Source organism: Mus musculus, chromosome 6 (genome assembly GCF_000001635.26).
Source record: "Mus musculus strain C57BL/6J chromosome 6, GRCm38.p6 C57BL/6J".
Taxonomy (NCBI): Eukaryota; Metazoa; Chordata; class Mammalia; order Rodentia; family Muridae; genus Mus; species Mus musculus.
In genome coordinates, this window is record NC_000072.6 from 64427040 (window position 1) to 64440203 (window position 13164).

General features: G+C 38.5%; 1 protein-coding gene across 2 annotated transcripts in view; it reads left to right on the forward strand.

Moving 5' to 3' along the window:
• The window catches only part of Grid2 (glutamate receptor, ionotropic, delta 2), a 1448316-nt gene that overhangs the window by 1171034 nt on the left and 264118 nt on the right, over window positions 1–13164 (forward strand). For both annotated transcript variants that reach the window (NM_001370966.1, NM_008167.3), the window contains exon 13: window positions 2616–2811. In NM_001370966.1, the coding sequence (NP_001357895.1) occupies window positions 2616–2811 (196 nt within the window). The remainder of the gene's footprint in view (window positions 1–2615; window positions 2812–13164) is intronic.

A 13164-nucleotide genomic window follows, 5' to 3' on the forward strand; every position in this document is an offset into this window, starting at 1 on the left:
TGATCAGAATACAGATGACCGTTTCAGTTTTCCTGTTTGTTGGCATTTACTAGTACATGATGTATTTTAAAGAAGATCCCATGGGGTGCTGAAGAGAATGTGCATTCTTTGTCATTTTGGTGAAATAGTCTATAGATGTCTTTTAGGTCCATTTGATCTATGATGCTATTTAATTCCAGTGTTTCTTCATTCACAGTTGATCTTTCAAATGCTGAGAGTGAAATATAGAAATTATTTGCTATTATTTTGTTTGGGTTAATCTATGATTTTTAATCTTGTGGTGTTTGCTTTAAGAAGTTGAATGGGCCCCTATTGGTACATATATATATAGAAGTATAATTTTTCTGGTGGATCTGTCCCTTTCAATGAATATGAAGCAATGCTCTTTATCTCTCCCAATAAGAATTGGTTTGAAGTCTATTTCATCATATGTTAATGTAGCAACACTTGATTGTTTCCTGGTTTCTTTCGCTTAGAGTCCTTTTTCTTCTTTTCAACATAAAGTTCATTTCTTTTTCTGCCATCTAATGCAAAGTGTTTTACCTTTTGATAGGTAAATTGTAATCATAAGTACTCAGAGGTATTTTTGAAAGGAAAAGATTTTTGCCTGGAGTTTTGTTGACTTTTGATGTGTACTGGACAAGAACAGCTGGGTGGAAATGTAAACAAATGGGGGTCCAGTAGCCTGACTGTTTAATTCCTCTCTTTGACTGATCCACTGCTGGTCCCTAGACTATGCTTTCATTCATTTGACAGGGCCCCATTACTCTTATGTGGGTTTCCAGCTCCACTTGTGATTAGTGTTTCCTGACTTTGTTCTGTGGGCTGTAGATAACCACCCCACAAACTGTCCACTTGCTCCAAGTTGCTGTTTTCTTAGAGTGTTGGTAGCTGTGTGGTACCCAAAGTTCTATTTAGAGTTTGTTAAGTTTCAAACATGCAGCTTTATCCTTCCTATTGTGGACTGATAATGACCATGGCAGCAGTTGCTGGGAACCCCTTCTATGAAATCTCTTCCAGTCACCTTTGTAGATTTTTATGGTAGGAATCTTTTATTCCCATTTGCCTGGGAAGACATGCTACTATGATGGTGGAAGCTATTTTCTTGCAGTCTTCTCAATATAGAGAGCATTGTTTAATCCAATGGTAGAGGGATTCATTCTATTAAACATGAGAACTGTGAGAAGGAATGACCAAATCCATGACTGTTCAACTAAAGCAACCTGTATATTGAGGTGTACCCAGGACTGGCCAGCCAACTGTCTCACCCCAAGTTGGAATCTGAGAAGCCAGCCCCTGCTGGAGAGTTAAGATGTTTACAGGGGTGAGAGAGTTGGCTGTTTCACTGTATTAGGAAGATACAACAAAAGGGAAGGAACAAGGGTAAAGATAGTTTGAGTGTTGCATAAGTCAAACCTAGGACTTGGAGAAGCAGCAGATGGAGTGATGAAATATTCCTGTTGCATTTAGTTTCCAAACTATAATCAGTCACTGAATTTACTTAGCTTCTATTCTACTAGCTGTCTTGGGAATCCCAAATAGATTTTTCTTTTACAAACAAACAAACAAACAAACAACAACAACCCAAATTTAAGGAAACTAAACATATAACCTTAGACAAAGAAAGTATATTTCTGGATCAAAGACTGTTTTGAAATTTTAGAGTAATATCATAAAAACTAAAAATTCATTCATTGTGAAATGTGTCCTCTCTGAATTTAACAAAAGCAGTCTTTTCTCTGTCTTTCTATTCCCTCCCTCTAACCACCCTCTTTTTCTTCTTCCTTTCCTAGTTTTCTTCTTTCTCTCCCTTTCTGTTCCTGCACATACTGATACAAAACATGCAAACACACACAGGCATACACACATACACACAAACACACAAAATAAACACACACACACACACACACACACACACACATGCACATACCATAGGTAAAGGAGAGCAAAGGATACTTAGAAGCATCAGCATCCTGATGTGGAAACCCTGACCTTCAGGGATTCCTGCTCTGTATTTGAATCCTTGCTCTGTTCCTCACTGAGTGTGTCACACGGTTCATTTGTTCTCTGAACCCATCTCATCTGGAACTTGGTGAAATAGTTCTGAATGTAAGGCATTCTAATGGGAATAATGTATGTCACTTGCTTGTCATTATATATTATCCACACAGTAATGACTATAATAAATAATAGGTTTTAAGCATTTAGTTGACTTGAAAGCATGCTGTTTATGTAAAACACAATTATGCTATAAAAGCATTAAACCCTTGTCACCAAGGGAGATGTATGAACAACTAAATTTGTCACTGCTAATTTGCCACTACTTTGATGAGATAGCTGAGTTTTCCCCCATGAAGCCTCCAAACACAAGGAAAGCATTAGTACTGAAACTTCACCTTCACTTTGCTAATGATGTTGTCTCTTGGTAACTTGCTATGTAGAACTTAGAGGCAGTCCTCCTTAGCCATTATATTTCAATAGTAAGAAACCGTAAGTTAAGAAAACTTGGATGGTATCTAGCTTTGGATAAATAGCCCTTTTGTTCCTTCAGTTTTATTTATACTTGACAATAGTCAGCACTCTCTTTTATGTCTCCCTTTTCTCCCCTAATCAAGGTCTCTTCAGGATCTGTCCAAGCAAACAGATATCCCTTATGGCACAGTCTTGGACTCGGCAGTATATCAGCATGTCCGCATGAAGGGGCTGAATCCTTTCGAGAGAGACAGCATGTATTCCCAGATGTGGAGGATGATCAACCGAAGCAATGGGTCAGAAAACAATGTTTTGGAGTCCCAAGCAGGCATTCAAAAGGTACTGTGCTCTTCATCAATAGTCTTCATCAGTTTTCTCTTCAATGTGGTCATGGCTAAGTTGAGATTTATTTCCTCCTTCTTTATTGTACTCAGACATTGAATTTTTCAGTTAAATTACATTTTTATTCTTTTAAGAAAGGTCTCTGAACAACTCAGCATTCTCATAAAGGAAACTCCAGGTCCCTTGTGATGTCTCACCAATCACTTTCCCTTGGAAATCCAAAACTAAAATCTGGTGCTGTTCTTTTGTTCAAAAAGGATTAAGAACTTATAAACATGAAAACTAAGTAAGTTTTCCCAAATCCCATTCCAAATATCATTCATGTTATCCAATTCATTTAAATAACTCAGGGAGCTTTCTATACAGCATTTGTTTTTATACTAAACTTTATCTTACTTGTGATTATCTAAAGCTATTAGGAAAACTAATCTTGTCAACAAATAAGGTTCCTGTGAATGACTGTCTCTGTTTTCCAAAGTGAAAAGTCTTTATCTGATTATTTTTCTACAATCACCATTTAGAAGTAGATATGTTTAAAGGGCTTGTGAAGGTCTTTGCACATTTGTAAAAGGAAAAAAATTAAAAGCTATTCTTCATTCTAGATGTAATTTATTTACAAAAATACATAAGCAATTTACATTCCCAGCAGTCTCTATGTTAGAAGTGGGTAGGGTTTTTTTTTTTTTTCTTAAAATTACGACCAGTAACTAACTGTAGTTGGTATTCAATAGGTGACCATGGAATGAACAAAGTAACTAACAAATGATTGAATATCAACAACAGCAGCAGTAATGTTCACTTTTCTCTGTGAGCTTCCATATCAGAAGAGTTCTGAGCCTGTGTCTGAGCTTTCTGCTGGGAAGGCAAACAGCTCTGCTGGAAGAATGGTTTGCTATTCTGGTTTCTCAGCCTCTGGTTTCAATATGGCTCTCAGCTTTGGGAATCAACCTAAATAATCATTGCCTTGAGAATTAATGCTGACCATGTAATCTTCTCTATAAATATTAACAATCCTTATAATAAAGTGAACATTCTAAGCATGTTAGCGGAGGCTGCTGAGGAAGAAAGTACATGACCTTCTAAAGGCTAAGTGTAGATGGAAAATAGGACTTTTTTGTCTTCCTCAAAAGAATCATTGACTCCTGGAAGAATAACATGGCATCGTAAATAAAAAGGTGGGAGTAGAGAGTGGACCAGTATGTGGTTAAGTATGTATATTGGGGCAAGGAAAAAAGGATTGATGTTTGTGGTCAGTTATGTAGGTGCTCATAGAATGGAAGGTAATTTGAGCATTTGGATAACTCTACTAAATGGCTTGAAAAAATAATTTTTCTTCAACTACCATCTACCATCAAAAATGAACCTTACATATTGGGAGAAGTTCTTTCATGCAAGAGTGTGTGCTATGTGTAGAAGAGGGCCTCATTAGTCCTTTAGTATTACTTCACACTGCTGAAAAACAAATACTATTTTTGAATATGAGTATAAATATAAATGCTTATATTTTAATTTTATTATGTTTAAAGAGGGAAAGCTGCCTGGAGATAGTTCATTTTCTTTCATCAGACATAAAGTATCAATAAAGTACTTTAAAACAAACATGTATTCACTCATGCATTAATATATCCATTTTCAAATATTTGCTAAGTACAAGATCTGTACCAGTCCCCTAGGTAGAAAAGAAAGATTAGTTTAGCATCAAAGAAAAGGTCACCTGGCTCAGTAGCTGGAGTCAGGTGAGGAAGACACAAGAGATATAAATCATGATTTAAATAGCAATAGATACCATGAGATTTTTAATATGGTGTTACTGTGAAGGTTAAAGAGGAATGCTACAGGTCTTTTTTTTCCCCTGAATATCTCACTTTACTCATTACAAAAATAATCCAGGTAGAAGAAAGAAATGCAAGCTGAGAAGTCCTGCCATTGTGGATTTAAGTAGAGCTTGATTTTTTTAAACAGCTTCTACAAATATAAGCACATTTTAGTGGGCTTTGAGAGTTTTGCTATGATGATAAGAATTCCTACTTCGCCAGGCATGGTGGTGCACGCCTTTAATCCCAGCACTTGGGAGGCAGAGGCAGGCAAATTTCTGAGTTCGGGGCCAGCCTGGTCTACAGAGTGAGTTCCAGGACAGCCAGGGCTATACAGAGAAACCCTGTCTCGAAAAACCCAATCAATCAATCAATCAATCAATCAATAAGAATAAGAATAAAAATAAAGCCACTCGTGTTGTCTCTCTTCTGTAATTCCAGCATTTCAGAGGCTGAACCAAGAGGATTGTGAGTTCTAGAACAGCCAAGGACACATAACAAGATCCTATCTCAAAAAACCTAAAATTAAATAAGTAATAGTGATGAAATAATAGGATCTATGTAAAGCTTCAATAAATAATATGAGCAGAAATGTAAACCTATCTTTTAAGATAGTTCGGGAGATTAATAAAAGAATAGATATGTGAGGAATTAGTAGCTACGAAACTGTATTGTTTTCTACTTCCTCTTTTAACTTAAAATTATAGTATAGATTTTAAAAACAGACCAAGGGCCTCTCCTCCCAATAATGGCCGACTAGGCCATCTTCTGCTACATATGCAGCTAGAGACACAAGCTCTAGGGTTACTGGTTAGCTCATATTATTGTTCCTCCTGAAGGGTTGCAAACCCCTTCAGCTCCTTGGGTACTTTCTCTAGCTCCTCCATTGGGGGCCCTGTGTTCCATCCAATAGATTATATGCCCCAGTACAGGGGAATGCCAGGGCCAGGAAGCGGGAGCGGGTGGGTTGGGGAGCAGGGTGGGGAAGGTTATGGGGGACTTTCTGGATAGCATTTGAAATGTAAAGGAAGAAAATATCTAATAAAAAAAAACAGTAGGAGAAATAGAAAGCAATGTCTATCTATTTCCTGAGACTGAGCTGATAGAGAAAGGGAATCAAGAGAAGAGAGTCACTCAGCTTCTCGTGTGTCCTCGGCCCTTTCTGGAAGGGTAGGGAACAGGAACCTGGTGAAGATGAGACGGGTTTGTAGATTTCTTTCACAAAAGCAAAGGCAGTTGAAATTGACTAATCGCAGGATAGGTAGAAATAATAACATGTATTTGAGTTCAGTTTGTAAGGTTTGAAGTTTATTAAAAAGCAAAACCAGCCACCACATAACAACCTCCTCACCTGCTGAAGTTCTCACCATAGGCTCTTGAAATCCAGGACAAAAGATATGAAAACTGAGTGTAGATTCTTTTTCCAGAAACTGTCCTCACATAGCTTATATAGCTGTCTGCTTTTCTCTGTCAATGGTTTCTAATTTGTGCAGGGAGAAAAAAATATGCCCTCAGAGATAGACTAGGTCAATGGTCCACAAAAGAGTAAAGTTCTTCTGTCGTATCTTTGACAGAAATCCATACCCGCAGGAACTGTCTCGAAGAGAAGCCTGCATCGTTGTAAAACCAATCCTCACAATCCATAACCTTGAAGAGATCTCATTAATGTCTTGGGCTATGCTTGTTCTTAATTGAGCTACCAGTTTCCTCTCCTGGAAGGCAGATCTTGATCCCCTCGGTTATCTTTGTTCTGCTGTACTAGAGACAGCTGTGTAAATGAACAGAAAGTGGAGAGTTTGGATTCTTGCAAGACATATACCTGTACTGAGGCGTCCTAATTATACTCAAAGTAACGTGCTTCTGTGCTCTGCCTGGGGAGCTTTGCATAAGTATTAAAGATATATAATTGGGGAAATGTAACTGAGCTTTTTCAGGAGGATAACCGTTATTTTAGAGGATCTTCTCTGTATCACCCACTGTAGTCAAGAGAGATGGGAATAACACTTCCCTGGAGTTAACCTTGTAGCAAGGAGTCGGTGTCAGTAATCTCACAGTAAATAAAGAGAACCTTCCACCAGAGAGAGGGAGAGATGGAATCGGTGCACTCATTTGACTTATGTACAGTCCATCCCTCTCATTTTGTGTTTTTTTTTCTAATCTATACATTTTTTTAAAAAAAAATCTTATTTTAATTAATAAAACTCATGTTTTTTTTTAATAAAATTCCTTCTTCACTCTCATCCTCAAAAAGAGAAGGAGAAATCTAGAGTTACAAACTTCTTAAGTACTCACTAGCATCTTAACTGGAGTTTCAGGATGTCAGGCTCTGGAGAACACACTGCAGATACATTTTTATATTGATGCCCTGGGGGAAATACGTGTGAAGGGGATCCTGATCAAAACAACGAGGTGCTGTATGTTTGTTAAGACTACTTGGCAGACTGTATGGATTTAAGACTGCTTTATTGCCACACTGAAAAAAATAGATATTGAAGCCAGGACATAGCCTTATCTACTCAAGTGTTTCTCATTAGCCACACAGAGCTCAAAGTCATTTACTCTCCTTATGCATCAGGGATGATTTCCTTCCAGGAGCTGCCTCCACAAGCCTGTGGTTATTCCCAGTTTAACACCCACACTTGAATTCAAGAAGAAAACTTCCCTGGGAACTCTTACCTTCACAGTTCTCATGTGTGCACTGTGTGCACTGTGTGCTGACCTAACTGGACACTAAGTACTGTGTATACCCGATGATCAGTTCTTACCGTAAAACTTTTACAGATTGGAAAGGGCCATGCAAGTTTTAAAATTCTGTTGGAATAATGAAACTTAGAATTCTACTAGAATTTTAAAACCAGTTTGCCTTGCTCATCCCTTTTTATCCCTAGAGCCATCCTCCACTTTGACAATGGGACAGGTAGCATTTTCACTTTCTTGTCCATTTAATCAGATATTATATACAAAAGGTGTGCATGTGCATCATTTTTAGCTAGAGTCGGTCATATTTTCCTTATGTTTATTTGTGTGTTGGTGGAGAGTCATGTCACCTGCCACCATTGTTGACTGAAGGTCAGAGGACACTTGGTAGAGTTGGTTTTTCTCCTCCCATTATGTGATTCTGGGGAATGAACTCAGGTCATCAAACTTGGCATCAAGTCTTTTAATGACAGAGCTGTCTTGCTGGTCCCTCGTCCACATTTTGATCATTATAAATGTCAAGGAAAGGTATGCCTGCATTTTTAAAAATTTCTATATCATTAACATCTTTCATGTTGGAATATTTGACCTATACACGATTGCAATACCTTCCAAACAGCCCATGAGCTTGTTAAATGTTTATATTATCTTGAAAACTGCAAAAATGAACATTTTTGTATATCTGTAAGTCTATCTGTATCTTATAGACATGATCCTAAAAGTACTACTGTGAGTTGAAGAGCCCTCAAATTTGCATACTTATAGCTATGTAATATGGTCTCTAAAGACATACCAATCCCTATTGTGAATAATCACAAGTACACTATTCCCCTCATTTCCCACCGGAAATGTATAATTAAGTGGTATCACAACTACTTTGTTTTTCATTTGGTCAAAATTATAATTGATTAGTATTTCACCTCACTTTTCTGTTTTTTGAATGTTTCAGCAAAATTGGACATTCTTTTCTTATTTTTCTTGCATGCCAACCACAGTTTGCCCTCTGTCCTCTCTTTGCCATTTCTCCCCACCACCTTCTCTATGCCTCATTTACTCCTTTTCCTTTTCTCTTCAGAAAAGGACAGGCCTCGCATGGATATCAACCAAACATACTATATCAAGTTGCCGTAAGACAAGGCTCCTCCTGTGGAATTAAGGCTAGATGAGGCAAGCCAGTATGAGGAAAAGGGTCCTAGAAGCTTACAAAAAAAGTTAGAGACAGCCTCTGCTACCACTGATTGCTACCACAAGAAGACCAAGCTATGTAAAGTCAGTCCAGCACAAGCTCCCTGATTGTTGTTGGTTTAGTCTCTGTGAGCCCCTAGTGTCTCAAGTTAGTTGATTCTGTGAGTTTTGTTGTGGTGACCTTAACTCTTATGGTTCCTACAATCTTTTTTTTTTTTTTACTATATTACTATATTAATCCTACAGATCCATGAGCATGGGGGATCTTTCTGCCTTCTTGTATCTTCTTCAATGTCTTTGTTCAAAGACTTCAAGTTTTTATCACACAGTATTATCACAAGTTTTTAACCCTTGCTTGGTTAGAGTAACACCAGGATATTTTATATTATTTCTGATTATTGTAAAGGATGTTGTTTCCCTGATTTCCTTCTCAGTCCACTTATCATTTGTCTTTAGTTTTACTTATCATTTTACTAGTTTGTTTGAGTTAATCTTGTATTCAGCCAATTTGCTGAAGATGCCAAGCAATGTAAGAGATCTCTGGTAGGATAGATAATAGATGATATCAAATCATATGCAAATAGTGATATTTTACTTCTTCCTTTCCAATTTGTATGCCCTTGAACTCCTTCAGCTGTCTTATTGTTCTAGGTAAAACTTCAATGAATAAATTGAGTAGATATGGAGAGAGTGGACAGCCTTGTCTTGTTCTTGATTTTAATGGAATTGCTCTGAGCTTCTGTCCATTAATTTGATGTTGACTATTGGCTTGCTGTATATTATTACCTTTATTATATTTATGTATGTACCTTGTGTCCTTGATAGCTCCAAGACTTTTAACATGAAGGGGTGTTCGATTTTTGTCAAAGGCTTTTTCTGCATCTAATGAGATGGTCCTCTGGTTTTTCTTTCAGTTTGTCTATATGGTAAATTACATTGACAGACTTTCATTGTGTTGAACCATCCCTATATTTCTGGGATGAAGCTATGTGGATCATAGTGGATGATCTTTTCGATGTATTTTTGGATTCAGTTTGCCTATGTTTTATTTAGTACTTTTCCATCAATATTCATGAGGGATATTGGTCTGCAATTCTCTGCCTTAACATGAGTCTTTGTGTGGTTTTGATATCACAGTGAAGGTGCCCTGATAAAATGATGTTCCTTCTGCTTCTATTTTATGAAAGAGTTTGAGGAGTATTGATGTTAGCTCTACTTTGAAAGTCTGGTAAAATTCTGCATGAAAATTATCTGGCTCTGAAGAGGTTGGGTTTTTTTGGAGGGTGGTGTAATGGATACTTCAATTTCATTAAGGGATATAGGTCTATTTAAGTTGTTGCTTGAAGTGGTGTCTATCAAGAAATCTGTTCACTTCTTTTAGATTTTCCAATTTTTTTCGAGTACAGGTTTTTGAAGTATGACCTAATGATTCTTTGAATTTCTTCAGTGTCTGTTGTTATGTTCCCCTTTTCATCTCAGATTTTGTAAATTTGGATAGTCTCTTTGCCTTTTAGTTAATGTGGATAAGTGTTTATCAATGTGTTTGATTTTCTCAAAGTATAAAAACTGTGTTTTATTGATTGTTTATATTGTTCTTTTGTTTCTGTTTTATTGATTTCAGGTCTGAGTTCGATTACATTCTCCCAACTGTTCCTCTTGGCTGTGTTTCTTTCTTTTGGTGCTGGAGTTTTCTGGTGTGCTTTAAAATTGTTAGTATAAGATTTGTCCAATTTCTTTATGAAGGCAGGTAGTGCTGTGAACTTCCCTCTTAGCACTGCTTATGTTTGGGAATGTTGGGCATTCATTTTTATTGAAATCTAGAAAGTCTCTAATTTCTTCCTTGACGCAGTGACTATTCAGTAGAGAGTTGTACAGTTTTCATGAGTGTATAGCCTTCCTGTTGTTTCTGTTGTTGAAATCCCTCTTTAATCCTTGGTGGTCTGATAAAATACAGAGAATTATGTCAATTTTCTTGTATCTATTGTGATGTGCTTTGTTACTGAGCATGTAGCCAGTTTTTGAGAAAGTTCTGTGAGGTGCTGAGAAGGTATATTCTTTTGTGTTTGGGTGAAATGTTCTGAAGATATATCTATTAGGTCCATTTGAGTCATAACATTCATTAAATCAACTATTTTTTCTTTTTTGTTTCCATCTGGATGATGTCATTGATGAGAGTAGGGTGTTGAAGTCTCCCCATACTATATGTTTTACTTTAGTAATGTTCTCTTTACAAATGTGGGTGTCCTTGCATTTGAGGCACAGATGTTCAGAACTGATTTGTCATATTTGTGGATTTTTCCTTTAATTAGTATGAAATGTCCTTCCCCATCTCTTGAAATTAATTTTGGGAGGAAGTTGTCTTAGTCAGGGTTTCTATTCCTGGACAAAACATCATGACCAAGAAGCAAGTTGGGGAGGAAAGAGTTTATTCAGCTTACACTTCCACACTGCTGTTCATCACCAAAGGCAGTCAGGACTGGAACTCAAACAGGTCAGAAAGCAGGAGCTGATGCAGAAGCCATGGAGGGATGTTCCTGACTGGCTTGTTTCCAGTGGCTTGCTCAGCCTGCTCTCTTATAGAACCAAAACTACCAGCCCAGATATGGTCCCATCCACAAGGGGCCTTTCCCCCTTGATCACTAATTGAGAAAATGACCCACAGCTGGATCTCATGGAGGTACTTCCCCAACTGAAGTTCCTTTCGCTTTGATAACTCCAGCTGTGTCAAGTTGACACAAAACTAGCCAGTACAGTTGACCCTTGTCAACTTGACACACAAACACCTCACTAGTAAGCCTCAACCCTTACATTCTTATTCATCCCCAAGATCTAAATAACTTTAAACATCCCACAGTCTACATATTCTTAAAATTTCAATCTCTTTAAAATATCCATCTCTTTTAAAATTCAAAGTCTTTTTTTACAATTAAAAAATCTCTTAACTGTGGGCTCCACTAAAATAGTTTCTTCCTTCAAGAGGGAAAATATCAGGGCACAGTCACAATCAAAAGCAAAAATCAATCTCCAACCATCCAATGTCTGGGATACAACTCAAGATCTTCTGGGCTCCTCCAAGGGCTTGGGTCACTTCTCCAGCCAGGCCCTTTGTGGCACACATGTAGTCCTCTCGACTCCAGATGCCTGTACTACACTGCTGCTGCTCTTCGTGGTCATCTCATGGTACTGGCATCTCCAAAACACTGCATGACCCCTTCAGTCCTGGGCCGTCAATTGCAACTGAGGCTGCACCTTCACCAATGGCTTTCCATGGCCTCTCACAGTGCCGAGCCTCAGCTGCTCTGAGTGACCCCTTCATGCCTTCAAAATGAGTACCACCTGGGTGACCCTTACACATTACCAAGTCCGGATGCAGCAGGAGTACAACCTTGGCTATCTCTGGAAACACATCCCAGAAGATGTCACCTCAACGATGCTGGTTTCTTCTTAATCACCACTAATTTCTTAGCTCCAGCTAACCAGCATCAATAGTCCCAGTAATGCAAAGGTTTTGCTTTAGTAGTTCTGGTATCTTGTTAATCACAGCTGATTCTTCAGCCCCAGATAACCAGAACCACGAAATGGTCACAATCCAAAATAGCAATGGCCCTGAAAAGACTCTTTAATTTTCCCTCTGAAGTTTCACAAGCCAGGCCTCCATTTTTCTGCACTGTTCTCAACATTATCTTCCAAGCTCCTACACAACAGCTCACAGAGCTTAACAGTGAATGGATCTTCTGGCCCAAAGTTCCAAAGTCCTTCCACAGTCCTCCCCATAACATGGCCAGGTTGTCACGGGAATACCCCACTATGCTGGCACTAATTTGTCTTAGTCAGGTTTCTATTCCTGGACAAAACATCATGACCAAGAAGCAAGTTGGGGAGGAAAGGGTTTATTCAGCTTACACTTCCACACTGCTGTTCATCACCAAAGGCAGTCAGGACTGGAACTCAAACAGGTCAGAAAGCAGGAGCTGATGTAGAAGCCATGGAGGGATGTTCCTTACTGGCTTGCTTCCAGTGGCTTGCTCAGCCTGCTCTCTTATAGAGCCAAGACTACCAGCCCAGAGATGGTCCCATCCACAAGGGCCTCTCCCCCTTGATCACTAATTGAGAAAATGACCCGCAGCTGGATCTCATGGAGGCACTTCCCCAACTGAAGCTCCTTTCTCTGTGATAACTCCAGCTGTGTCAAGTTGACACAAAACTAGCCAGTACAGAAGTTTATTTTATTAGATATCGGATTATCTACACCAGCTTTCTCTTTGGAATTCTTTGCTTGAAAATCTTTTTCCAGCTTTTACTATGAGGTAATGTCTACCTTTGATGTTGAGGTGTTTCTTGTGTGTGGCAGAAGGATGGATCCTGTATTCACATCCATTCTATTAGCCTGTGTCTTTTTATTTGGGAATTGACTCTGAAAGACTCCGAAAGGAGCCCCTTGATCAGGCCTCAGGACAATAGCAGACACCCAAGAACTCATGATAGACCAAGCTTGTTGCAAACCACATGAGGCCTTATTCGTGGAAAGCCAGAGCTCTGGGAATGAGTCATATCCTACGCAGGGGTAGAGGAGTTGACCTCGAGGGGAAAGAGTTCCCAGATTTTATAGGCCCTCAGGGGGGAAAGGAGAAGGGGGAGAGTAGGGGATTTCCAG